General features: G+C 42.9%; 1 protein-coding gene across 6 annotated transcripts in view; it reads left to right on the top strand.

Annotated features, from left to right (window-relative positions):
- LOC115139719 (rho-related BTB domain-containing protein 2-like) overlaps positions 1-19,061 on the top strand; it is a 112,062-nt gene extending 93,001 nt beyond the window's left edge. For all 6 annotated transcript variants that reach the window (XM_029677413.2, XM_029677416.2, XM_029677415.2 and 3 more), the window contains 3 exons: positions 11,405-11,644; positions 11,993-12,098; positions 12,329-19,061. In XM_029677413.2, coding sequence (XP_029533273.1) covers positions 11,405-11,644; positions 11,993-12,098; positions 12,329-12,507 — 525 coding nt within the window. In that variant the 3' untranslated portion in view covers positions 12,508-19,061. The remainder of the gene's footprint in view (positions 1-11,404; positions 11,645-11,992; positions 12,099-12,328) is intronic.
- The last annotated feature ends 8,652 nt before the right edge of the window (positions 19,062-27,713 follow it).

Raw genomic sequence — 27,713 nt, 5'->3', positions numbered from 1 at the left:
GTCTCTATGGGGGTGTCACAGGGTTAAATTCTCGGGCCGACTCTTTTCTCTGTATACATCAATAATGTTGCTCTTGCTGCTGAACCATCTCTACGTAGACGACACCATTCTGTATACTTCTGGCCCTTCTTTGGACACTGTGTTATCTAACCTCCAGACAAGCTCTCTCTTCCGTGGCCTCCAACTGCTCTTAAATGCAAGTAAAACTAAATGCATGCTCTTCAACCGATCTCTGCCCGCACCTGCCTGCTCGTCCAGCATTACTACTCTGGACGGTTCTGACTTAGAATTTGTGGACAACTACAAATACCTAGGTGTCTGGTTAGACTGTAAACTCTCCTTCCAGACTCACATTAAACATCTCCAATCCAAAATGAAATCTAGAATTGGCTCCTATTTCGCAACAAAGCATCGTGCACTCATGTTGCCAAACACCCTCGTAAAACTGACTATCCTACCGATTCTTGACATCGGTGATGTCATTTACAAAATACCCTCAACACTCTACTCAGCTAATTGGATTTAGTCTATCACAGTGCCATCCGTTTTGTCACCATAGCCCCATATACTACCCACCACTGCGACCTGTATGCTCTCGTTGGCTTGCCCTCGCTTCAAATTCGTTGCCAAACCCACTGGCTCCACTGGCCCCATATCTCAGCTCACTGGTCACCATAGCAGCACCCACCCATAGCACACGCTCAAACAGGTATATTTCACTGGGTACCCCCAAAGCCAATTTGTCCTTTGGCCTCATTTCCTTCCAGTTCTCTGCTGCCAATTACTGGAACGAATTGCAAAAATCACTGAAGCTGGAGACTCATATCTCCCTCACTAACTTTCAGCATCAGCTGTCAGAGCAGCTCACAGATCATTGCACCTGTAAATAGCTCATCCAACTACCTCATTCCCATATTGTTATTTATTTTTATTCTCCTTTGCACCCCAGTATCTCTACTTGCACATTCATCTCCTGCACGTCTTTCACTCCAGTGTTGAATTGCTAAATTGTAATTACTTCGCCACCATAGCCTATTTATTGTCTTACCTCTCTAATCTTACCTCATTTGCACACACTGTATATAGATTTTTTTCTATTGTATGTTTGTTTATTCCATGTGTAACTCTGTGTTGTTGTTTGTGTCGCTTTGCTTTATCTTGGCCAGGTCGCAGTTGTAAATGAGAACTTGTTCTCAACTAGCCTACCTGGTTAAATAAAGGTGAAATAAAAAATAAAATTCTGCCTGGTGAATGTCTGGCTATTTTCTGAGCCAGCCTCAATGGAGCAGAGGCAAGACACTTGATGTAGCACTTAACACAGACGCTCAAACGGAGTTCAATTCTTTGTTGTTGCTTTGCTTAGCAGCACAGCCCTGGAATGACCGTTTTTCAGGCTCCTCTCTATTCAGGAGGAAAATAACTCCAAGAGGTGGTCAGGGTTGAAAAGAAGAAAGAAGAAGTGAAACTCCACGAGTGAAAGGAAAACAAAACGAGAGAAAGGTTGAAAAGAGACTTCTGAAAAAGGGCGTGGGAGGCGAGAGCACTTGTCAGAGTGATGGGTGTGCGTGGAGAAGTGTGCGTCTTTGTCAGAGTGATGGGTGCACGTGGAGAAGCGTGTGTCTTTGTCAGAGTGATGGGTGCGCGTGGAGAAGCATGCGTCTTTGTCAGAGTGATGGGTGCATGTGGAGAAGCGTGTGTCTTTGTCAGAGCGATGGGTGCGCGTGGAGAAGCGTGCGTCTTTGTCAGAGCGATGGGTGCGCGTGGAGAAGCGTGTGTCTTTGTCAGAGCGATGGGTGCACATGGAGAAGCGTGCGTCTTTGTAAGAGCGATGGGTGCGCGTGGAGAAGCGTGCCTCTTTGTCAGAGGGATGGGGAGAGTCTTTGGAGTCTCTGACCAAACCGTGTACTGTACCGTGACTCATCTTGCGCCTCTGTTTCAAAGTGTGTCGAGTTTCACTTCTTCTTTCTTCTTTTCAACCCTGACCACCTCTCTGAGTTATTTTCCTCCTGAATAGAGCGGAGCCTGAAAAAACGGTCGTTCCACGGCCTTGCTGCTAAGCAAAGCAACAACAAAAAAATTGTCCTCCGTTTGAGCGAGACTGGATTTCTATCTGTCTGCCATCAGCCAGCACAGTGCCTTCTTTAACACCTTTCCCTTTGAGTTGACTCGCCACACTCCACTCTCACTTCCTTCACACATATTTTTAGACTCACTCTTCGTGTTCATGCGGTGCTGTGAAAACACTGCTATTCTGGTCCTGCCAACAATAAACTCAATAAGCCCCTCCCTGATTGGATAGTTTGGTTTGAATGCCCTTCTGATAAGGAGTTCATCAAAGTTCATCTGAACAGCACTCACAAAGAATCATACAAACAATTTCAGGATAAAGACATGGTAAGACAGCCTGTCAGGATGTCAGGACAACCAACGTTAGCAGTTTGCATTAAAAGAGCAGAAACATGACAACCTAATTCAAATGAGTTTAAAAAAGAGAAGAAGCACTGGTTAATTTATTCATCCAGTCTGGCAAGTCCACAAGATTAGCCAGCCTTCAGAAGATTCTACCAAACACTTGATCCCAAATGTAAAAGTCCTGTCACTGCTAGAGTAAACGAGTTGATTGTTTTGCAAATGGATACAGCAACTCAGGAAGTTAATGAGATTCTTGAAAGAGCCATGAAAAATAACCCTGTGTGTAGACCGATGGATCAAGAAAGGACTGACTGTTTCGCTTATGGGCATATCAGCCTGCTTCTATCACCCCTTCTCCAACAAGGCACAGCATGCGTTGCTCAACCTCCAGAGCTGGCCATAGCTTTGAATGGCGTGGCAGAAATGTCTGAGTCTGAGTTGGACAATGACGATTATCCTTTTAAATCCAAGTCACTTTAAGATTGATTTATAATTTAAACTTGGAAAATAGGGGTAGGTTGTAGAGAGTCGAAGGGCCATAAATGGAATAAGAAACCTTAGTTGCTGGCTTAAGGCTGGTAGCAACCACTACAGAATGTCCAGTCAGAATAAGGATGAGTCATCCATTAAAGAACCATTATCTGTAATAAACCTTTTCTAACGACATCTGGACTTGTTGGACAGACCTGTGGCAGTGGAACCATATACACTGGTACCTACTGCTCATTGTTCATGGTCCTCCCAGATCAGCTCTTCGTATATTTTACTAACCAAACTTATGACTTGACCCATCACCCAGTGGCAAGAAGTGACATCCCAAAAAACACAAACTATAGGCCTACGACACATAAATGACTCCTAGCCTCCCACACGCAAGGCTACTTTCTGTCCATAACACTAAAAATATCAAAACGAAATATAAATTATTTTATTAAACTCAAACTAAATAAAAATGAGTGAATCTAGTTTGAAAACTAACTGAAACTCAACAGAATTTAAAATAAAAATCTAAAAAACGAATAGAAATGAAAGCTAATAGAAAAATCACAAAACTATAATAACCACTGTGGTTTTCCATGTGAGTGTGTGTGCCCCAGTGGCTTATCTCTGACTAGTTGAGTGTGAAAGCCTGTCACATTCCTCTCACACAAGACTAACGGTGACAGGAGACACGATGGAAGGGGTGAAGGGAGGGAGGGAGGGACAGTGTACGTTTGCAACAGAAGTATAATGGTAGGAGGTGTTACTGCCACCACTCTCCAGCTCCTCTTGCTCTCTTTCTTTCAAAATCTTTCTCATGGTGGTAACGGCGGTTTGGTTTCTGACGACGTGCCGTTTGACATTTTGACACCGCTTACTTCAACTTTTTTCCCCCTCGGCTACCTTTTCTCTGTCGTGTTCTCTAAAGTTACTTGTCTCCATTACCTTTTTTTCTGTCCACTAATCACTTCCTAAACCAACGAGGGTGAGTTGGGAAAGGATGCTGAATGACAGGAAAATCCCTAAATTGCCCTGGGCCCCCATAACGTTCCCTATGTCTCCCTGTCTCTGGTGTCCATACATTCCCCCGCTCCTCTGTCTGAGTAAGAGAACTTTGAACAGGAGCGTCCACCTGTGTCTCTACCTTGATCTTTCCTCCATAATAAAGGGTCACTGCCATGCTGACATTCTCCTAATTGGCACAGAGACAGGCAGGTGAGGGGCACCCCTGGGACTGAGGAAGGACCCCTGTGGTTCCCATAGCTCTACCCACCTCTAACCCTCTCCTGGCTAGACCACATGGCATTGCTCAATAGTGGTGTTGAGACTGCTCTGAGACTTTTTTTAAATGTCGTGTTCTTTTAATAGAACCGTTTGACCAACATATTAGGCTGAAAGGATGACATGTAAAACAAATTATGTAATTGTACCTTGATCAGAAGCACAGTTATAATGTATTATAAACATTTATTTTTGCTGCTCTAATTACGTTGATAACCAGTTTTTAATAGCAATAAGGCACTTCGAGGGGTTGTTGGTATCAGAGGTTGTAAGTACTTTAGAGTAAACGCATGAGTGGCGCAGCGGTCTAAGACACTGTATCTCCGTGCATGAGGCGTCACTGTTTCCCTGGTTCGAATCCAGGCTGCATCACATCCAGCTGTGATTGGGAGTCCCATAGGGCAGTGCACATTTGGCCCAGCGTCTTCCAGGTTTGGCCGGGGTAGACCGTCATTGTAAATAAGAATTTGTTCTTAACTGACTTACCTAGTTAAATTAAATAAAACATTAGAAATACTCATGTAGTTTTTTTATTTTATATATATATATCTGTTCTTTACTATTTAAATTTTTGACAACTTTTACTTTTACTCCACTACATTCCTAAAGAAAATAATATACTTTTTACTCCATACATTTTCCCTGACGTTTTTAGAAATGTATACTATGTGTGTGCGCATGTGTGTGAGGGCGGGTGGGAGTAGATGAAGAGAAGGGGGTTACCATGGTCCGATGGTGCAATCTGCAGTCTCAGCAGTTTTGTTTCTATCCCTCCCAAAATCGCCCCCTGTAAAACTCCTTGGCCGTCACTGTGGCTGTGGGAATAAGTGTGCCTTTGTTTGCTCTTGGTTCCTCTCCAGGTTCTGAACAAGTTTCAAGATGGGGGGGGGTCTTGGCCTAACGTCAACTCATACACTGCACTAAGGATAGAGTAGTCTTCATGAATCTGGTATTTTCTTAACAGAACTTCTCCTCCGTCAATTTTCTTCAGTGGGGCAGTGATCATTTTGGCAGCTATTTTAGATTTAGTTTTAGTCTTAAAATACCTTTTTAGTCTTAGTCACATTTTAGTCATTTCTTCCTTTGTTAGTTTTAGTCATTATCAGTCGACTAAAACTCTAGGCAATGTTTGGCTAGTTTTAGTCATTATCAGTCGACTAAAACTCTAGGCAATGTTTGGCTAGTTTTAGTCCCAACCATTTTAGTCACATAATAGTCCGTGTATTTTTTTCTATTAAATAATGAATATTTAGGCAGATGGCTTGTCCAATTAGGCCTACTTTCCCCTCGTATAGATTGGCTGGCAACATTGATATTGTAGCTGATTGTAACTAATGCCATAATTAACCATATAGGCTTAAAGCCTTGGCTACAGGTTGTACAATTAACAGCTCTGATTTTCTCCCCGTCATAACCAACAAGGGGGTAAATAAGTTGGTTTCCTTAAAGGGTAGAATTTGAGCTTTCCAAAAATCCCCCAAACTATTACTGTCCTCCTAATATTCAACAAATAGCATTCTTTCCCCAGTAGAATAAGGCAACCGCAACTTGCATTCGAGGACCGCGGCACGAGAGCAGGAAACACAGATTAATGAATAGAAACGCACATGGAAAAGTAGAACTTCAGATGTGATAAAAGCAAAAATAGCCTACATGAAAGTGAGAGGTTTAACATCGCTTCTATACTGAACAAAAATATAAATGCAACATGCATCAATTTCAATGACGGATGGATTATCTTGGCAAACCAGAAATGCTCACTAACAGGGATGTAAAGTCAATTTGTCCCCAAAATTTGAGAGAAATATACTTTTTGTGTGTAATGTAAAATTACTGGGGTCTTTTTATTTCAGCTCATGAAAACATGAGACCAACACTTTATATTTTTAAGTATAGTTGAGGTTAGTTACAAGTCAAAGGACCTGGCTTCGCATCAGTTCAAAAGATTGACGAGTGACTTAAGTGACCACCTGGGGGCTGTGTAGGAGGAGGGCTGGGCAGATCAGCTCAATCTGACCGTGCAACTGAAAGATGTCAATTCTGCCAATGAGATGATATGCTGCATGCATGTTTAGGATTGGACATAACTGTTGAAAAGCAGCTTCATGTCAAATTATAGGTCCATTGATCTCACATGGAATTCTCGTCTCGTTAGATGTTCGTCAACTAAAATGAGAAGGGATTTGTAATCGTTTTTTTTGCAGAGCATTTCGACTGATTATCGCCATAGTTTTAGTCAGGAAAAATAGGTTGTTGAAGAGTATTTTTCACCATGGTTATTGTTGACAAAATTAACACTGATCCAGTGTTCCTGAGAGGTTAACTGTTTTCCTGAACCGAACTCTTCAAAGAACCACACAGCCACATGTCTATTGCACCTCAAGCCCAGCCCATTCTGCCTGTATGGGTAGGTCTGGTCAGCCTGTGTGCTACTGCTCCAACAACAGACAATCTTATTGGAGCAGGACACAGTGAGAACCAAACAGTGAGCGAATATTACCTTATTTTCTGTAGCTGTACTTTTGTACTTGTTTTATCCGTAATATGGGGACGCATTAGCTTTTCTTTTTGTGTGTACTGCTCCGTTTTGGATGTGCTTACGTAAAATGGTCCATTCAGAGGTGTTTTCTCCTCAGTCCATCCCACAGCTCTGCTTCAAGCTCGGTCCCACAATGACATCCAAGCCTTCTGTGACACGTGCAGCGACTGGCCGAGTGGGGTTATTCTGGAGTGCTTTGAGGCTGTTACCCTTAGCCACAGTGCTAGCTAGCGTCAACGCCTCCCTGGCGGGCCCGGAGCTTTCATCTCTGGCAGGATCAAAAGGTTCTACTCGCCTGGAGACGGACTGCCCTTCACCTTGCACAACCCCATTCCCCCACGCTACTTCCTGTGACATCACTCTGACATCACTTTACTTACGTGATCCACCCACCCATGCCCTTACATTGAAGGTTGGTGTTAGAGTTTAATATTTTCCCGGTATTTTACAAATGTTCCATCCGGAGAACAAATCACTTTTCACCCAGGGAACCCGTTATTTCCCGCCAAAACAGGAAGTGTCATTCAAAAGCATTAAAGCATGTAAATATGTCTGGATTTGATTAGAGCATTAAAAAATCTAACCTGATGCTACCTGAGCCTGATGAGACCTATATTAAATACATTTTATGAGCCCTACATTAATAAGCCCAAGCCCAAAAAAGACTAAATGCAGTACAGAGCCCACACATAATTCCCCATAACCAAAAACAGGTTTGTAGACATTTTTGCAAATGTATTAAAATGTTTAAACATATCTTATTTACATAAGTAATCAGACCCTTTGCTATGAGACTTAAAATCCTTGAGATGTTTCTACGACTTGATTGGAGTCCACCTGTGGTCAATTAAATTGACTGGACATGATTAGGAAAGGCACACACCTGTCTATATAAGGACCCACAGTTGACAGTGCATGTCAGAGCAAAAACCAAGCCATGAGGTCGAAGGAGTTGTCCATAGATTGTGTCGAGGCAGAGATCTGGAGAAAGGTATCAAAACATTTCTGCAGCATTGAAGGTTCCCAAGAACACCGTGGCCTCCCTCATTCTTATGGAAGAAGTTTGGAACCACCGTGAGAAATCAGGGGAGAAGGGCCTTGGTCAGAGAGGTGGCCAATAACCCGATGGTCACTCTGACAGAGCCGCAGATTTCTCTGCGTAGAAGGGAGAACCTTCCAGAAGGACAACCATCTCTGCAGCACTCCACCAATCAGGCCTTTATGGTAGAGTGGCCAAACAGAATCCACTCTTTAGTAAAAGGCAGATGACAGCCTGCTTTGAGTTTGTCAAAAGGCACCTAAAGACTCAGATCATAAGAAACAAGATTCTCTGGTCTGGTGAAAGCAAGGTTGAACTCTTTGGCCTGAATGCCAAGTGTGACGTCTGGAGGAAATCTGGCCCCATCCCAGTGATGGACATCTGTAATTATCATTTTTCAGTTTATTACATCTGCAAAAAAATAATCTTTCTGTTTTGTCATTATGGGGTAATATGTGTAGATTGAGGTGGGGAAAAAATGTAATCCTTCTAGAATAAGGCTGTAACAGTAACAAAATGTGGAAAAAGTGAAGGGGACTGAATACTTTCCGAATGCACTGTAGATGATGTAGGCTACTGCATATTACGTACGACAGAAAAACATAAAATCCCATAGATGTGGCTATCTCTCCTGGGTAAATACATGAAACTTTCTCCAGTAGGCTAATATTTTTGAGTGTGAACTGTATTATACTGTATTGTATGGATTGGAATTTCGCACGTTGTTCAAACCATGATAAGGCAGAAAACATGCGATTCTGGTTCAGCACATGCAGCCTACAAAGTTACAAGTATAGGCTATTGAATTTGATTTTAATTTTGAAATATAATTTGTATAATTAGCAGGTTGACGCATATATACCTATTTATAATGTTTCCCCTAATGCTATTAGCCTACCTCCTCTTTCTCCCTCTTGTTGCTTCTTTCCTTCCTCGCTTTCAACAGTTAAATGGAATATGTTTTGTTGTCCTTGTCTTCACCATTCTAATGACATTCTTATAATATAGTACTTGAATTAGATGCAGAAGTCTTTCACTTCTCTTCGCGAAGATTGAATGGTTATGGGTCTGAATAAATAACTGCTATAGCCCACTGCCATCGTGCGTTCGTTCTTCTTTCGAACTATCCATGAGTTCTATTGGGCTACTCTATTTAACATACAGCAAAAAAAGAGCTTGCGTCCCTTGGAATAGTCTTAGTATAAGAAATGCAACAAAAAAAAATGATGTCCCATAAGCTATTCTAGTCTAGCTTTTCCTGCAGGGGACTCCAAGAGCTAAGGAGCATTTTTTATAAGGAGAGGTCAGCAGAGCACAGGTGCTTGTGTATTGTGCAAGAGACAGAGGTTATACGTTATAGGCTTATTAATCATAACCAATCATGAATTAGCTAAATATAAGGCCAATACTGCATTGAATGTATTACCTGAAATAGGTAGGCTAGGACATCTATATACAGTATAGGACTATATATCAGTCTATACTGAACAAAAATATAAATGCAACATGCAACAATCTCAACGATTTTTCTGAGTTGCAGTTCATATAAGGAAATATGTCAATTGAAATACATTTAATAGGCCCTAATCTATGGATTTCACATGAGCCAATCGGAAGGAGTTTTTCCTTACAAAAGGGCTTTATTCCAGACCAAAATACTCTTCAGTTTCATCAACTGTCCGGGTGGCTGGTCTCAGATGATCCCACAGGTAAAGAAGCTAGATGTGGAGGTCCTGGGCTGGTGTGATTACATGTGGTCTGCGGTTGTGAAGCCGATTGGACATACTGCCAAATTCTATTTTTTTAAAACATTATTGTAGAGAAATGAACATTCAATTCTCTGGCAACAGTTCTGGTGGACATTCCTTCAGTGACCAGAACTTGAGGCATCTGTGGTATTGTTGTGTGACAAAACTGCACATTTTAGAGTGACCTTTTATTGTCCCCAGCACAAGGTGCACCTTTGTAATGATCATGCTGTTTAATCAGCTTCTTGATATGTCACACCTGTCAACTGGATGGAATATCTTGGCGAAGGAGAAATACACAATAACAGGGATGTAAACAAATTTGTACCCGAACTTCGTCTCGGGCTTAACAACACCCGTGCCAATATATCCGACAAACACCGGCTTCTCTGGCATTATCACTTAAACAACTACTCAACTCAGGAATAAACTGCGCTTTTTCAGGATCATGTCTTTCAAAGATAATTTGTAAAAATCCAAATAACTTCACAGATCTTCATTGTGAAGGGTTTAAACACTGTTTCCCATGCTTGTTCAATGAACCATAAACAATTAATGAACATGCACCAGTGGAACGCTCGTTAAGACACTAACAGCTTACAGACAGTAGGCAATTAAGTTCACAGTTATGAAATCTTAGGACACTAAAGAGGCCTTTCTACTGACACTGAAAAACACCAAATGAAAGATGCCCAGGGTCCCTGCTCATCTGCATGAACATGCCTTAGGCATGCTGCAAGGAGGTATGAGGACTGCAGATGTGGCCAGGGCAACACATTTCAATGTCCGTACCGTGAGATGCCTAAGATAGCGCTACAGGGAGACAGGAAGGACAGCTGATCGTCCTCGCAGTGGCAGACCACGTGTAACACCACCTGCATAGGATCGGTGCATCCGAACAGCACACCTGCGGGACAGCTACAGGATGGCAACAACAACTGCCCGAGTTACACCAGGAACGTACAATCCCTCCATCAGTGCTCAGACTGTCCACAGTAGACGGAGAGAGGCTGGACTGAGGGCTTGGCTTGTAGGCCTGTTGTAAGGCAGGTCCTCACCAGACGTCACCGGCAACAACGTCGCCTTTGGGCACAAACATACCGTCGCTGGACCAGACAGAACTGGCAAAAAGTGCTCTTCACTGACGAGTCGCGGTTTTATCTCACCAGGGGTGATTTGGAGGTGGAGGGTCCTTCATGGTCTAGTGCGGTGTGTCACAGCATCATCGGACTGAGCTTGTTGTCATTGCAGGCAATCTCAACGCTGTGCGTTACATGGAAGACATCCTCCTCCCTCATGTGGTACCCTTCCTGCAGACTCATCCTGACATGACCCTCCAGCATGACAATGCCACCAGCCATACTGCTGGTCAGTGTCAGTGTGTCATGTCAGTGATCTGCCATGGCCAGCGAAGAGCCCCGATCTCAATCCCATTAAGCACGTCTGGGACCATTTGGATCGGAGGGTGAGGACTAGGGCCATTCACCCCAGAAAAGTCAGGGAACTTGCAGGTGCCTTGGAGGAAGAGTGGGGTAACATCTCGCAGCAAGAACTAGCAAATCTGGTGCAGTCCATGAGGAGGAGATGCACTGCAGTACTTAATGCAGCTGATGGCCACACCAGATACTGACTGTTACTTTTGATTTTGACCCCCCCTTTGTTCAGGGACACATTATTACATTTCTGTTAGTCACATGTCTGTGGAACTTGTTCAGTTTATGTCTCAATTGTTGAATCTTGTTATGTTCATACAAATATTTACACATGTTAAGTTTGCTGAAAATAAACGCATTTGACGGTGAGAGCACGTTTCTTTTTTTGCTGAGTTTAGAAGACATAGTATTATTATTTTCTAATTCACAAAATTTGAATCTCTCTATCCAACTTTCTCTCCCCCTCCTCCAGGTGTCCATCCCTGACACCAGTAGCTCCTGTATGCGTGCAGTGTTGGAGTTCATGTACTGTGGACTGCTTTCACCCTGTCCTGATCTGGAGCCTATTGAGCTTATCGTCCTATCCAACCGGCTGTGTCTGCCACGCCTTGTTGCCCTCACAGAGCAGCATGCTGTGAATGAGCTGCTCCAGTGGGCGATGAAGGGAGTGGACATCGACGGACAGGTGCTGGCTTACCTGGAGTTGGCTCAGGTGAGTCTTTACACGTACCGTATACTCTGAATGACAGTTGTACTGATGACACTGTTACTGTAATACACATACTACATTCTGTTGTTAGGAAAATACTATTTCACTGGAGAGAACATTCTAATTGATATCCAAGAAGGATCGGACCACCCTATAGCTCAGGCCTATATCAGATACCCAACTATAGAAAACTTTGTTCTACAATGGCAGGTGACATTCATCTTTAAAAGTCATTTGTCCACTTCCCATTCAAGTTCATCTTTCTTATTTGTAAAGTAAGAAAGTTTGAGGTCTTTTTTTTCCATTGGACCTTTTTGATGGACTGATCACCTATTCATTCATCCCTTGCAGTTCCACAATGCCAAGCAGCTGTCTGCCTGGTGTCTCCATCACATCTGCACCAACTACAACAGCGTCTGTCGCAAGTTCCCTAAAGACATGAAGGTCATGTCTCCAGGTACAGACCGCATTCCCTTTCTCTTCTCTACGTCTGTGTGTGTCTCCTCATCCGCTCTGTTCTACATTTTTCATCTCTTTTGTACCTCCAGTCCCACCTCCGATCCCCAACTTCGCTCCCCATCTCTCACTTGTTTCTAACGTTACTTTTTGGTCCCTTGTATTCACGCTTTCTTTCTATGTCTGTTTATGCATCTCTTATGTTCTCCCCCCCCCTCTCTCTGTTTGTAGAGAACCAGAGGCACTTTGAGAAGCAGCGGTGGCCTCCGGTGTGGTTCCTGAAGGAGGAGGACCGCTACCTGCGCTCTCAGAAGGAGCGCGAGCGCGAGGAGGAGATCCTACGCAAGCTGCGCACCAAGAGAGGCTGGTGCTTCTCGAGACACCCGTCCTCCTCGCCCCATGTCTCCTGAGGCTGTCACCCCTCCATGACCCCTCCTGCTTCTGACCTCTCACCCCAGACTGAGGGAGCCAGCTATGAGTCTACCACCTCTCCATGACGGGAGAGCCAAGTCTCCCTTCTGTACGATTGTGTATTGGGGGGAGGCTCAGTGACCAGTCCAGTTCTCTGTGCCCAAGATGGTCTCACCTAGCTGGGCCTCAGTGACCAGTCCAGTCCTGCCTCCTCCCCCTGAGATCCACCCACCAGCCTGGGGGTGACGAGACTGGGAACAAAAGGGCTCTCTCTCTCTGCCCCTCAGTCACACAGAATCTAAAGACCATTCCACAGACCACTGCTAAGACTCCCCTATGGGGAGGTTACCTCTGCCTTCACGTCTATTAGACTGTTAGCACACTGGACAAGACCAGAAGCCAGGGGGCGCCAGCTCTGCTTCAACACATGGAAGGATGCTTTGTTTGGTTTTATTTCGCTTAGGGATTTGAAATTAGAGTAGAGCCCATCCCAGAGTTGGGTGTTTTGCCTCAGAGTCTCTGACCACCACCTATGCCTGTCTGACTTCTCTTCCACAGACTTTGTCATCCACTTTGGACAGGTTTGACACCATTTTGTTTTCTCCCGGGTTTCATCCCAGTGAAGCTCCGTGTTGGAGGTTCTGTTCTAGAATCAGCTGTGCAAGGGAGAGGCAGTAGAGGTGGTTAGTCTGGGTTGAGGTACCTGCTCAAGCAAAGGTGGTGGTTTGTGATTCAAGCACCCATCGTGATCCCCCACATAACACCAAGAGGAGAGGCCAACAGTGCTGAACAAATCCCCCTCAATGACATTCAAAGTGAACACTTGATAGCATTTCTGGATCAGAGGGCTATTTTATACCACTGCCATGGGAGGGTGTAAGAAGCCGAACTGAACAGATTTCTTCTTGCTCTGTCTTAATTGACCACTAGGGTGCCCCTCAGCCAGCCTGCCTTAACTCCCCCGTACCACAGGGGGCAGCACTGCTCAGGGTTCCATCATCAACCCTCACCAGGAGCAAACAGGAGTTTTCTCCCCTGCCTGCATATATCCTTAATTCTAGTGTCTTTTAACTTTATTTTATTACAGCTGTATTTGAAAGTCAACTGTAGTCTTTTGTCCTCACTGAGTGTTGAAAGCACATGTATTATACCAAAAAAATGAGGCTGACATGTTCCCTCCCTCCTGTCTCCTTGCCTTCCTCTTCTTGCCTCCTCCATAACATGGCAAATGTGGGGAGGAAGGGAATAAGGAATAGAGGAAGATCAACTTTTTGACCCCCCCCCCCCCTCTCAGTATGTTTTTATAAAGCTGCAATGTCAGGTAAAACCCAGGTGCCACTGCAGGACTTCCACTCCTTTAGCTGGAATTGAAAATGGCGCTCAGGATGTCCACTAAAAAGACAGTATGTTTATGACACACACACACTTAAACATACATACATACACACTCACATTTACACTTGTACCTGTCTTTTCGGTCCACTATTTTGGGGGGTTTATGTCTGCTCAGCCCTTCATCAGTGTTAATATACGGAAACCTTTCAATCTACCCATATAGTGTTACATTCAGATGTGCTGCACTAGGGTTATTTTTTTTCTTATTAAAAGGTGTCTAATACACATTAACGTTAGTGAATATATTCATAGTATTATGAATTTCAATGTTGGTCTTTTCAGTATGAGCTTTGAAGTTGAATCTTTCCATTTATTTGACGGCATTCTGTCGTTTTCAATGCCGCGCTAGACCAAATGTTTCACTTGCTTTTTTTGATTTCTTGCGCTGCAGAGTGCAGTTCTGTTTTCGTTGTGAGGGAGTGTGCTGCTTCAATCATTTTGTCAACAAAGGGAATGTGTAGTACTGTCTTTTAGTTGAGTGCTATGGAGTTGGATTTTGGGCTGCTGAGAACATCTTAATAACCCACGGCACCGTCAAGATCTTAATGAATCCAAGACATTGTATTACAACAGGCAAGTTGGAAGAAGAAGAAAACAATAACTAACAAGGCATTATTACTGTATTTTAATTGCCTTCTTTTTGCACAAAAGTGGTAGTTGTGTGGAAAAAAAGAAGACTTTGTAACATGTTTCTCTTTACCACCTTCGTTCTATTTGTGGGTTTGAGATTTCCACCCCCGCCTTTACCCAGGTGACTGTGGGAGATAGATGGATGGCGTGAAACTTTTTTTTTTTTTAATCTTTTCTTCACGGGATGCGTGTTCTAGTCATCAACAGCTACTGAAATAGCTATGCGATAGGATCTCATGAGACCCAAGTGAGAATTGGGCTGATTTTTACCCCCCAAAAAAACTGCAAACCTGCATATTTGGAATTGGAACACTGAAATAGTCCTTGCGCCCCTATTTCGGACTAGGATATTGGAACATTAATCTGGGGTTGACATAGGAACATAGAGCTATTTGACTTCCATGTCCCCTTTCAGTGCCCCAAGGATGAGCTATTAAAGTTGTCTTACTAATGGTAGACATGCCCTACAAAGCCTTCCCTCATGGAAGTGCACATCCACTATTAGGAATCGGAGTATACTCAAAATGTACAGTGTAAGGTAGTGGTATACAGTTGCAGACAGGTTCTACAAAGGATAATAGTAGAGCTGATTGATTCAGTCTCTGGTTAATGCTTATACACCCAGTCTCACCCACTCAACCAGGCCAGAGAGGCAGGCCTCTCCCTCGCCTTCCTCCCACGTCTGAGTCTCCCTCTGGGGCTGCAGACCCCAGCGCTACTCCCGGAGAGTTTCTGGGTCTTCGGGTGGTCAGTGGAAACACAGGCCTTAAGTTAGTAGGCGAAGGGGCTGTTAGTATTGTAAGTTCTCTTAGTCTGTTTCGGTTTGGGAAACTGATTTAGTCTACAAACTAGCCGATTACCCTCTGTAATGCCCTAGAGACCAAGGTTTAGACACCTGTGATCTAGGGGATGCGAACGCTTGAGAATACTGGTTGCCTTGTGTGAATGCTGTTCAACACTTGTGGGATGTGGTTATTATTTTTGCATCATGGCCTAATTTTGGTTTTGTAAATGCACCTTTCTCAGTTTTTCAGCATCGGGTTGCACTTTCCTTCCTTTTGTGGTCTTTTTAGCTCTGACTTTTTTGTGCTTGGCATGGACAATTCTTTAACCGGGTTGTTTTAAAAATGTGATATTTTGTAGCATGGGATCTTCCTTTCTCCCTTCAACTGTCCATGTGGCTTTCTAGGGCTTTGACTGAGTGTGTATCTATCTCGTCATGCTCACATACAAAGGCAACCCGGGCTCAGCTGTAGTAGCGTAGTATTAGTGACTGAAATGAAAGCCTCTGTCCATTATGTGTGAAGCCTCTCAAGTCAGTCATACTATTGTAATTGTATATAATATTATCCTCATACGTTCAGTTGGCTTGAGTACAGCCTAAATGTAACGTCATTGGGGATCTCATCATGACATTGAGGGTACACAGGAATGTGTGTACATGTCAGTAACTAATGACAATGGTTATTGACGTTAGCAAGATGTGTTGCTTCTTGTACAGTGTTAAAGCAGTATTTTACCAGGTGTGGGACCATGGTTTCCCCAGTGTGCTGGTACAGTTGTGGTAGGTTGTGCTCACGTTCTAACGCTATATGAATTCATACACCTTGGGAATGTCCTATTTATAAATCGGGCAGCCTTGGGAGCTACAGTGAGAGGAATGTTTTGATTGGGCTGAAATGCATGTATACACAGGGAAACAAATTACGAAGTGGATCTTTGGCTTTGAACAGCCGTCAATAGTTGACCCACATTGCCCCCTATTGGCCCATTTCTGTACCTGTGATTTGAAACGTCACATTAAGTCCATACTCTTTTGATGTCACTTTCACATCACCTTAATTTTGCATCAGCTCAAGAGTGTAGTATTGTCCAAAGAAAACATGAGTATTGCTGAGAATTTGAAGAATATTTTCGACCGTGCCGCTTATTGACAGAGAACCCCTTGTTGTTGTTGTTGTTTGCCCCTGGTCTGGCGTCTCCTGTGCCTTTTGATATGACCTCATGCTGGCGCCCTCTTGTCGAGCCTCTAGCGGTCAAACAGGGAAATGGTTCCGATCGTTTTTTCCACCATTCATTTTTCTGTTAGGGAATTTTAGAAACACTTAAAATAAATTGGATCACTATATTTAGCTCTATTTACTTTCAGATTTGAACATTCTAATTAGCATCAAAGTAGACATCATGAAAGACTACAAATCCCTGCAAGCTCATGCCCGTCATCTGTAACTGACACCTTTGCTAACTGGTTTTGTGTCAATTTAAAACATGCACAAGACCGTTTACATAATTGTCAATTTATATAAATGTTGACGCTTTTCATAACTACATTTAGCTAACATTAGATAGTTAATCCAGATATTCTTACCTTTGCCTCGATTCGGCAGTCTCGCCCAGATCATCAAAGCATTTGTAGTTCTTTATGATAGCCACATTAGCCTCTAATTAGCATTTCATTTTTTAAATACAGGCAAATATTTTGATAAAAGTCACCTTGTCCTAGAGAGATTTACACGAAACACAGCCCTTATTTGAGGTGTTTCTAAAATCTCCTATGGTAAAAATGAATGGTGGAAAAACGATAATGACTCATACCATGGTACTCTATAGGCTTACTGTACATATGAGGAGGGGCCTCTAAACCAATGCCTTCTGGGTTCAGGTTAGCACCCACCATGCAGGCTAAAAACACATGTGCACACACATTGGACCAGGCGGGTTTCCTCCTTGTCTCTTAGTGCCTGTGGATTGACCAATGATTCCGCCATCCTATGCTGTGTACCAAAGGGCCTATGTTGTTGAGGCCTACAGTAGTCTACAGTAGCTGTGGGGTACACAGTGCATAAGGCCCCTGACTTGGAGCTTTACAAATATGTCACCCAAACCTTGTCGTCACATCGTCCAAACCAAGCCAGGCTGTAGATACTAAATTGTTGAGAAAACATTGAGAACCAACAGATTTCAGATCCATGAACAAACTGATCTTTTGCACTTGGCAGTCTGTCAAGGCATGTCCTTTCTGTCTATTATGTAGCCTTAAGTTTACACCATGTGTGTACTAATGGATTATTAAACCCAGTTTTACCAGCTTGCCTCGGCAGTCACAAATGGCTTCAACCCAACTCTCGCTCCTGCTCTCTCTCTCTCTCTCTCTCTCGCTCTCTCTCTCTCTGCCTCTCTCTCTCTCTTTCTCTCTTTCTTTCTCTCTTCCTCTCTCTTCCTCTCTCTTCCCCTCTCTCTCTCTCTCTCTCTCTCCTTGTGGCAGAGATGGCACTAGTGTAGAACTGGGCTATTCATTAGAGATGTAGTGAACCGTCCCACGGTGTAGGGGCGGGGAGTACCACCAATAAAGAAGGGAGACAGTACCACAAAATGTGAAGTTGAGCACTACAGTGTCTACCTTTTCTACCAGTGTCTACAAAATGGCACAACTGCTCCTCTGCTGCAACGATACTCTCCAGTTAATTTTGTAAACCTGATCTCCACTTGTTTGACCCAAAACTGTGTGTTACGCCGCGATCACTCGCTAGTCAGGAACTCGGAAACTCCGAAATTTCCGACTTGCTAACTTCTTGAACAGGGCACGTGTATAACCACCAGCAGTTAGCAAGTCACACATTTTTTAGAGTTTTAATAGTTCCAATTAGCACATGAATGCGTCATTAGCCCAGGACGGAGAGAGCTGGGAGGGACAGAAGCCTTGGTAGGTTGTAGGTGTATCTCTGCTCTGTGACATTTTCATTGTGACTTATACATAGTATTAATATGCACTTCTGTTTCCCTCTTCGCATTTCAAATGAATATTGGTATTAACTGCTTGTGTTAATGTTTCTGAAACTGAAAAAGCACACAGACACACACAACACCACGTACACACAATATTAAGGGCTTTTTTTAAAGACAACAATCAGAATGTTTTGCTGCTTTTGCAAAAATGTTTTGAATAATCCTTTGTAATATTTTTTAACCACTGATTTGTAAAAAAAGAAAACAAAAAGGAAACAAAATATAATTTTTTTGCCGTTTCAGTATTTTAATGTTTCACCTGGCTTTTAATTAAACCCTAAGTAAATATTATCTATTTGTCCTTTTGTCTTTTGAGCCTATTGTTCTATATCAATTCTCCATGATGCTTCTTGTGCACAGAAATGTTTTAGAAACTGTGTGTGTGTGTGTGACAAGTGGGAACATTTCACTGGTACCCACAAGGAAACAGGCTATTTTAGGCTTAGGAGTTAGGGTTAGAATTAGGTTTAGGAGCTAAGATTAGGATTATGGTTAGGGATTAGGGAAAATAGGATTTTGAATGTGAATCAGTTGTTTGGTCCTCACTAGGATAGTAAAATGTGTGTCGTGTCTGTGTCAGGGGAAAGCGACTGCCCTCTCATTGAAACCACGGAGGTTCAAGGCCAACCGCAGGTACTGCAGGCATCTTTAGAACAAAACAAGATCCCATATTATAGTGAATTAAAAAAGGTGATCTTCGTGGTCAATCTTTGTGTAAATAAAAGAAATGTTTGAAAGACAATCATGTTACCAAAAGTTGCTTCTAATACACCAAATGTATGTCCTTGAATGTATTATTTTAAAATCATACGAAGAAGGAATCATTTAGTTCAGTTTGTCATTTATTGTCATGAGTCTTTCCCTGGAGGCAGAAATGAGCAGTTTCTGCTCGACGGACCAGCTGCAAAGTAAAAAAATTGCTATATTGTAAAACTTCATGAAAACGAAAATGTGCTTTCTGAACTTAATTTAAGGTGGTTAAGGTTAGATTTAAAATCTGATTTTATGACTTTGTGGCTATGCAGCTTGTGACCACTCTGCATAGCTGCATCCAGTACATGAGTCATCTCAATAAATGCTAACCTGCTAATTGTTGTATAAAGATGGCTCTTGGATGCATAGCCGCAATTATCGGGCTCCTAACCAATTTTGTTATTTAGTTTGCGCTGATCTTCCTTTTTTTTGTTCATGAGGTTTCTGCCATTTCCTATGACTGAAAAAAGATTCTGGACATCAGAACAGCAATCACTCACCTCAATCTGGACGAAGACTTCTACTTCAATGAGTGGCGCAGCGGTCTAAGGCACTGCATTTAAGTGCAAGAGGCAGTCCCTAGTTTGAATCCAGGCTGAATCACATCCGGCCGTGATTGGGAGTCCCATAGGGCGGCGCACAGTTGGCCCAGCATCGTCCGGGTACGGCCGGGGTAGGCTGTCATTGTAAATAAGAATTTGTTCTTAACTGATTTGCCTAGTTGATTAAAGGTTAAATAAATTAGTCTTCGGCACAGGACATACTGCGCTCACCTCAGAGCAGACCCTAATCCCCGACACTCGGAAGAGGAAAACACGTTGTTATCGAGGTCACCAGACAGGCACATTGACAAGACTACGGTGGTGAGTGAATAAACAAGGACATGGATAATACACAGGGTTTGTCATGCATCGACAGAACAGTAGCGTCCGGGAAGATCCGTGGGGGTGGGGTGTGTCTCATTGTCAACAAAGACTGGTGCACAATCTCTAATATTAAGGAAGTTAGACCATGCTGTTTACCTGTTTACCACAAACCGATGCTGGTACTAAGACCACACTCAACGAGCTGTATAGGGCCATAAGTGAAAAAGAAAATGCTTTTCCACAGGAGGCGCTTCCAGTGGCCAGTGATTTTAATGCAGGAAAAAAAAGTGTTTTACCTCATTTCTACCAGCATGTCACCTGTGCAACTAGAGGGGGCTGTAGATCATCTTTACTGCACACACAGAGATGCATACAAAGCTCTCACTCACCCCACATTTGGCAAATCTGACTATAACTGTTATCGTCCAGATTCCTGCTTGCAAGTAAAAACTCAAACAGGAAGTACAATACGGAAGTGGTCCGATGAAGCTGATGCTAAGGTACAGGACTGTTTCGCTAGCACAGACTGGAATATATTCTGGGATTCATCCGATGGCATTGAGGAGTTTACCACATCAGTCACCAACTTCATTAATAAGTGCATTGACGACGTGGTCCCTACAGTGACAGTATGTACACATCCCAACCAGAAGCCATGGATTTCAGGCAACATCCGCACTGAGCTAAAGGCTAGAGCTGCCGCTTTCAAAGAGCGAAACACTAAAAAGAAATCCTGATACGCCCTCCGACTAATGATCAAACAGGCAAAGTGTCACTACAAGAATAAGATTGAATCCTATTATACCGTCTCTGATGCTCGTCGGATGTGGCAGAACTTGCAAACCATCACAGATTAAAAGAGAAAACAAGCTGAAAGATGCCCAGTGAGGCGAGCTTAGCAGACGAGGGAAATGCTTTCTATACTCGCGTCGAGGCAAGCAACACTGAACCATATGTGAGAGCACCAGCTGTTCTGGACGACTGTCTGATCACGCTCTCTGTAGCCGATGTGAGTAAGATCTTTAAACAGGTTAACATCCACAAGGCCGCAGGGCCAGACGGATTAAAATGATGCGTACTCAGATCATGCCCTGACCAGCTGGCAAGTGTCTTTCTTCACTGACATTTTCAACCTTTCCCTGATGCAGTCGGTAATACCTACATGTTTTAAACAGACCACCATAGTCCCTGTGCTGAAGAACACCAAGGTAACCTGTTTAAATGACTATTACCCCTGGCGCTCACATCTCCCTGCCATCCAGGACCTCTATACCAGGCGGTGTCATAGTAAGGCCCTAAAAATTGTCAGACTGCAGTCACCCAAGTCACAGACTGTTCTCTCTGCTACCGCACAGCAAGCGGTACCAGAGCGCTAAGTCTAGGAGAAAACGGCTCCTGAACAGCTTCTTCACCCAAGTCATAAAACTGCTAAATAGTTTACCCTTTTTGCAATAACTCAGACAGTATGCACACATACTGGACTCTGCTCACACATACAGTACTTACACTGACACTCCAACACATTCTGCTGCTACTGTTTATTATCTATCCTGTTGCTTAGTCACTTTACCGCTAACTAAATGTACATATCTACCTCAAATTCCTAATAGCCCTGCACATCGACTCGGTACTGGTACCCCAAATACAGTGCCTTCGGAAAGTTTTCAGACCCCTTGACTTCTTGTTACATTTTGTTACGTTACGGCCTTGTTGTAAATGTGATTACATTGTTTTTATTCTGATCAATTTACACACAATATCCCATAATGACAAAGCAAAAATAGGTTTTTACAAATGTTTGCTAATTTATAAGAAGAAAACAACAAACATTTTACTTACTTAAATATTCAGACCCTTTACTCTGTACTTTGTTGAAGCACCTTTGGCAGCAATTACAGCATCAATTCTTCTTGGGTATGACCACAAGCTTGGCAGACTGTATTTGGGGAGTTTCTACCATTCTTCTCTGCAGATCCTGTCAAGCTATGTCAGGTTGGATAGGGAGCGTTGCTGCACAGCTATTTTCAGGTCTCTCCGGAGATGTTCAATCGGGTTCCAAGTCCAGGCTCTGGCTGGGCCACTCAAGGACATTCAGAGACTTGTCCAGAAGCCACTCCTGCGTTGTCTTAGTTGTGTGCTTAGTGTCGTTTTCCTGTTAGAAGGTGAACCTTCGCCCCAGTCTGAGGTCCTGAGCACTCTAGAGCAGGTTTTCATCAAGGATCTCTGTACTTTGCTCCGTTCATCTATGCCTCGATTCCGACCAGTCTCCCAGTCCCTGACGCTGAAAAACATCCCCACAGCATGATGCTGCCACCACCATGCTTCACTGTAGGGATGGTGCCAGATTTCCTCCAGACGTGATGCTTGGCATTCAGGCCAAAGAGTTCAATCTTGGTTTCATCAGAGGAGAGAATCTTGTTTCTCATGGTCTGGGAGTCTTTAGGTGCCTTTGGGCTGTTATGTGCCTTTTACTGAGGAGTGGTTTCTGTCTGGCCACTCTACCATAAAGGCCTAATTGGTGGAATGCTGCAGAGATTGTACTTCTGTAAGGTTCTCCAATCTCCACAGAGGAACTCTAGAGCTCTGTCAGAGTGACCATTGGGTTCTTTGTCACCTCCCTGACCAAGGCCCTTCTCCATCGATTGCTCAGTTTGGCCATTGGGCCAGCTCTAGGAAGAGTCTTGGTGGTTGCAAACTTCTTCCATTTAAGAATGATGGAGGACACTGTGTTCTTGGGGACCTTCAATGCTGCACACAATTGTTGGTACCCTTCCCCAGATCTGTGCCTCGACGCAATCCTGTCTCGGAGCTCTACGGACAATTCCTTCGACCTCATGGCTTGGTTTTTAATCTTACATGCACTGTCAACTGTGGGACCTTGTATAATCATGTCCAGTCAATTGAATTTACCACAAATTGTAGAAAAATCTCAAGGATGATCATTGGAAACAGGATGCATCTGAGCTCAATTTCGAATCTAATAGCAAAAGGTCTGAATAATTATGTTAATATGGTATTTCTGTTTTTGATTTGTACATTTCTAAAAACATGTTTATGCTTTGTCATTATGGGTTATTATGTGTAGATTGCTGTGAGGATTTCTATTTTTATTCAATCAATTACGAATAAGGCTGTAGTGTAACAAAATGTTTAAAAAGTCTTAGGGTCTGAATACTTTATGAAGGCACTTTATATAGCCACGCTATCATTGCTCATTGTGTATGTATTCCTTGTGTTAGAAAAAAATTGTATCATTATTATTTATTGTGTTCTGCGTTGTTGGGAAGGGCCCATAAGTAAGCGTTTCACTGTTAGTTTACACCTGTTGTTTACGAAGTGTGTGACAATTACATTGGATTGATTTGATTTGATTTATGGCAGCCTGCAGTAGCCCGGCTGGCCTTCAATTTGAGTTACTCAGTGAGAGGGGGCAGCACTGAGCTAGCCTGCAACGTCACTTCCTGGAGTAGCTCAAACTGCTCATGTTCTGTCTCAATGAGATGCCATCGTAACCAACTTTTTGACTTCAATGGCTATTGAGTCTTCACAAAGGAATGAATGGTGTCATGTGATCAATGGCTTTGTGCGTTCATATATACAGTCATTGGTCTGTGTCTGTGTCAGGAGACTCATCTATGTAACCAGTAGATGGGGCTAGAGATCAATGTTGCCTCCTACTCTTTCTTCCTCATAGTTCCTGCCTCAGTTTATGACATAATAATGCCTCAATCATCACAACAAATCGAGATCCTTTTGAGAATTCAAGTTTGATGTATTTAAACTTAGACCTGTTTAGGTAAGGTATTGGGTGTATAGTTTTATAGGACACTGCATAACCACATCAACCACAGTCAACCATCACATCATTGCAGATATACTGGATTGAATTTAAAGGGTCAAGCATAGCCCTAACATCACGACATTTTATTGGTTTTTAACAGTGGTGCAAAGTACTTAAGTAAAAAATACTTTAAAGGACTACTTAAGTTGTTTTTGGGGGGTACTTTACTTTACTATTTTTGACTACTTTTACATTTACTTCACTACATTCCTGAAGACAATAATGTACTTTTTACTCCAGACATTTTCCCTGGCACTCAAAAGTACTCAAAAGTTCCATTTTGAATGCTTAGCAGGACAGGAAAATTGTCCATTTCAAGCACTTATCAAGAGAACATCCCTGGTCATCCTACTGCATCTGATCTGGTAGACTCACTGAACACACATGCTTCGTTTGTAAATGATGTCTGAGTGTTGGAGTGTGCCACAGGGCTATCCGTACATTAAAATAACAAGAAAATGGTGCAGTCTGGTTTGCTTAATTAATATAAGGAATTTGAAATTATTTATTCTTGAACTTTTACTTTTGATACTTAAGTATATTTGAGAAATTACATTTACTTTTGATATTTAAATATATTTAAAACTAAACACTTTTAGACTTTTACTCAAGTAGTATTTTACTGGGTGACTCACTTTTACTTTAGTCATTTTCTATTAAAGTATCTTTACTTTTATTCAAGTATGACAACTGGGTACGTTTTCCACCAGTGGTTTTGAATAAGAACTGGCCTATCCTGTAACCTGACCTGGAAAAACTCTGGGTCCTAGCTAAAGTCTATAAAAGTGGGGCCTACCTACACCTGATCCACAGCAGTACCCTGCTCTCCTTCCTTCACATAAGCTCATGTGATCTCCATGCTCTAGCGTTTTTTTCCCCTTGGAGTGAGGAACAACGCCAGAGTCTCAGTAAGCCTGTGGACCTATTGGAACGATCCCAGCCTTGGCCTATACAGAGGGAATGGAGTATGACGACGTGAAGCTGTAGCACCACACACACACACACTGGGTTTCTGTCTCTAGCGCCACAACATGCACACTGAGCATGTCACCTCAAGCTCTGTTATTATTGCTGCTGTTCTTGTCATAAAGGAGACAGATTGTTGAGTGGAGAGAAGGCGGAAGAAGAAGAAAAGAGCGACAACTCCAGTGAAGTTCCTCATTTGAGCAAGATGAAATGTGGGAGATCAACACAACCCATTGATATTGATCATCTACTCAGTGAACTGATCAGTAGACTATAGCCCGTTTACCTATACAGTCGCGTCCAAAATAATCACCCTTGATAAAGATGAGCAAATAAGACTATAAAATAAATAACACAAATACTATATTTAACCATTTAGTTTAATAAGTTATCATGTATGTCCTTCGGTCTGCCCTTATTGCCTGCCCTATTCAATTCAAACCATAGCTTTTCAATGGGGGTTCGAGTCTGGGACTGAGATGGCCATTGCAAAATGTTGATTTCGTTGTCAATTAACCATTTATTTGTGGATGTTGATGTGTGCTTGGGGTTATTGTCTTCGTGGAAGATCCACTTAAAGCCAAGTTTCAACCTCCCGGCAGAGTCAACCAGGTTGTTGGCTAAAATGTCCTGGTACATGCTAGAGTTCATGATGCCATTGACCTTAATAACAAGGGCCCCAGCACCAGTGGAAGCGAAACAGCCCCATAACATCAAAGATCAACCAACATATTTTACAGTAGGTGTTTTCTGCATATGTATCCTTCTTTCAATGCCAAACCCCCCCTAGTGTGTGTGGCATAAGAGCTCTATTTTTGTCTCATCTGACCATAGTACTGGTTCCAATCCAAGTGCCAATGCCATTTAGAAAACTCCAGGCGTTCACATTTTTGGTCGCTCTCAATAAAGGCTTTTTTTCCACAGAGTCTATTGGCATGGAGGTTGAGTCTAATTGTAGATTTGGATACTTGTTGACCCGAAGATGTGACCGAGTCCTGTAATTCTCATATATTGGCCCTTAGATTTTTCTTTGCATCACAAACCATCTTCCTCACTGTACGTCAAGATACACTTGAGTCCAATACCAGAAACGTTTACCACTGTTCCAGTGGATTTAAACTTCTTAATTGTTGCCCTAATAGGGATTAAGTGGTATATATATTTTTTTTTTACCAATCTTTTCGTTTGTGAGTTCTTTGCCTTTTTCCATGGTAATGGATGACATAGGGATTTCACATTTGTGTACCTCATTTTCATACCCCAGTGAAACAGGAAGACATGGAAGGCCACAATACAGTTCCTTAAATTGAGAAAAAAGTAGAATGTCAATGCAGATAACATTTTTGTTTGATTTTATTTATACGAATCTTTAGGAGTGACAACATTTCTGACACTTAATCTTTTTGAAAGAAAAAAGTAATTACTCTTATGCTGAGCAATTTTATTAGTATAAAATAATATAATTGTTGTAAAATCCTTTTTGCTCATCTTTTGCAAGGGTGTCAATCATTTGGGATGTGACTGTATATCCCCATAATGGTTGTGGACTGTCTAATAACAATTCCCACACAAACCAAACCGTTACCTCATTTTGAAATGCCATTCCCCAGCTTGCTCTACTTGTTCCCTCCAACATGTAATGGCTTTCTGACAAAACATCTCGTATTCTGCCTGTATCCAGAATGGTATTCTACTTTCTAAGTTTCCTGAAAGGTTCTGGAAGTCAGACAGACAGACTGTACACTGAGTAAGCGCAAATCTTTGCCATTTTGCTCACTGGTCTATTCATAGCAGACATGAATCATTAAGATATAGTCTTTCCAACCGTCAGAGTTTTGTGTTTTAATAGAGGAAGTCTGGTAAGCGTTTAGTAAACGCCACGCAAACTGGGCTGGGGATTGCTGGGTTGCCATGGTTACTTGTAGTGATGTGGCTCATGGGTAATATTAGAAGGGCAGTGGGGGTGGGTGGGTGGTTACAGGTCATGGAGTTCTTGTACCCACGCCATCTCAATCCGGGTCTGTGTGTGTGTGCAGGGTGAGTGTGTAATTGTGTCTGCGTGCATGCAAAATTGTTCGATGGCAATAACAACCCTCACATGTGCCACAATGTTGACAACACCCCGGCATCACCAGTAACCGACTGCCACCCAAACTCCTTTATAACTGACGTCATTTCTTCTCATATTGTAGTAAATGGGGGGATTTACAAACGTGTGTGTGTGTGGCGGTGACCACTGGGTTGCTGTGTGTCGCCTGGCCAGAGACGTCAGTGAGGCAGTGATTACAGGCCTTAACCCTGTGTCCGCTGCTTTATCAGGGATGTGTTCAGCATTCCCACTGAGCACTGCCGCCACAGCCTCGTTTAACGCAGTCTAAGAGCTAGTGACACACGGTGACATCACCACCACCACATGTGGCTCTCGTTTCAGAGCTTTCTCCAGGAAGAGGATGAGAGGATGTGAATCTGTGAAGAAAGGAGGGAGAATATTGCCATGCAGCTAACAAGAAATGTATTTGAGCTGACGTTTCAAGAGCAAGCACGTCAACTTGCGATGAAAATATCGATAATCGACTCAAGCAACCCATCTCTCAGAGAAATGGCAACTTTGTGATGGACGGGGGACTCTAAAGGCGTCCGCATGCTTCCCAGCCGAAACAGTTCAGTAGAGTTTGTGCGTACATTATGGTGACATTTTGTGACGTTTTTGTTTGTTTGGATTTCGGTGAGGGTTTTTTCAGGCTATCCGGGCACCAACATTTCTTTCTGGAGGCAAGCCGATGTTCGGCGCCAAAGTCTACGCCCCTTCGTTGGTGATTGGTCAGTAGCAAAGATTCATCAGTAAAGTCTTTGTCAAACAGAGAGAGGGACCGGAAGAGAGAAAGAGAGGTGGAGAGAAAGAGAGAGAGTTATACAATGTGTTTAGTAAGTCTAAGTATTTTGCCAGTGCGTGTGTGTAAAGTGTGTG

The sequence above is a fragment of the Oncorhynchus nerka genome, linkage group LG13 (genome assembly GCF_034236695.1).
Source record: "Oncorhynchus nerka isolate Pitt River linkage group LG13, Oner_Uvic_2.0, whole genome shotgun sequence".
NCBI classification, from domain to species: Eukaryota; Metazoa; Chordata; class Actinopteri; order Salmoniformes; family Salmonidae; genus Oncorhynchus; species Oncorhynchus nerka.
The sequence above is the reverse complement of the archived record's forward strand: the minus strand, read 5'-3'. Positions and strand labels throughout refer to the sequence as shown.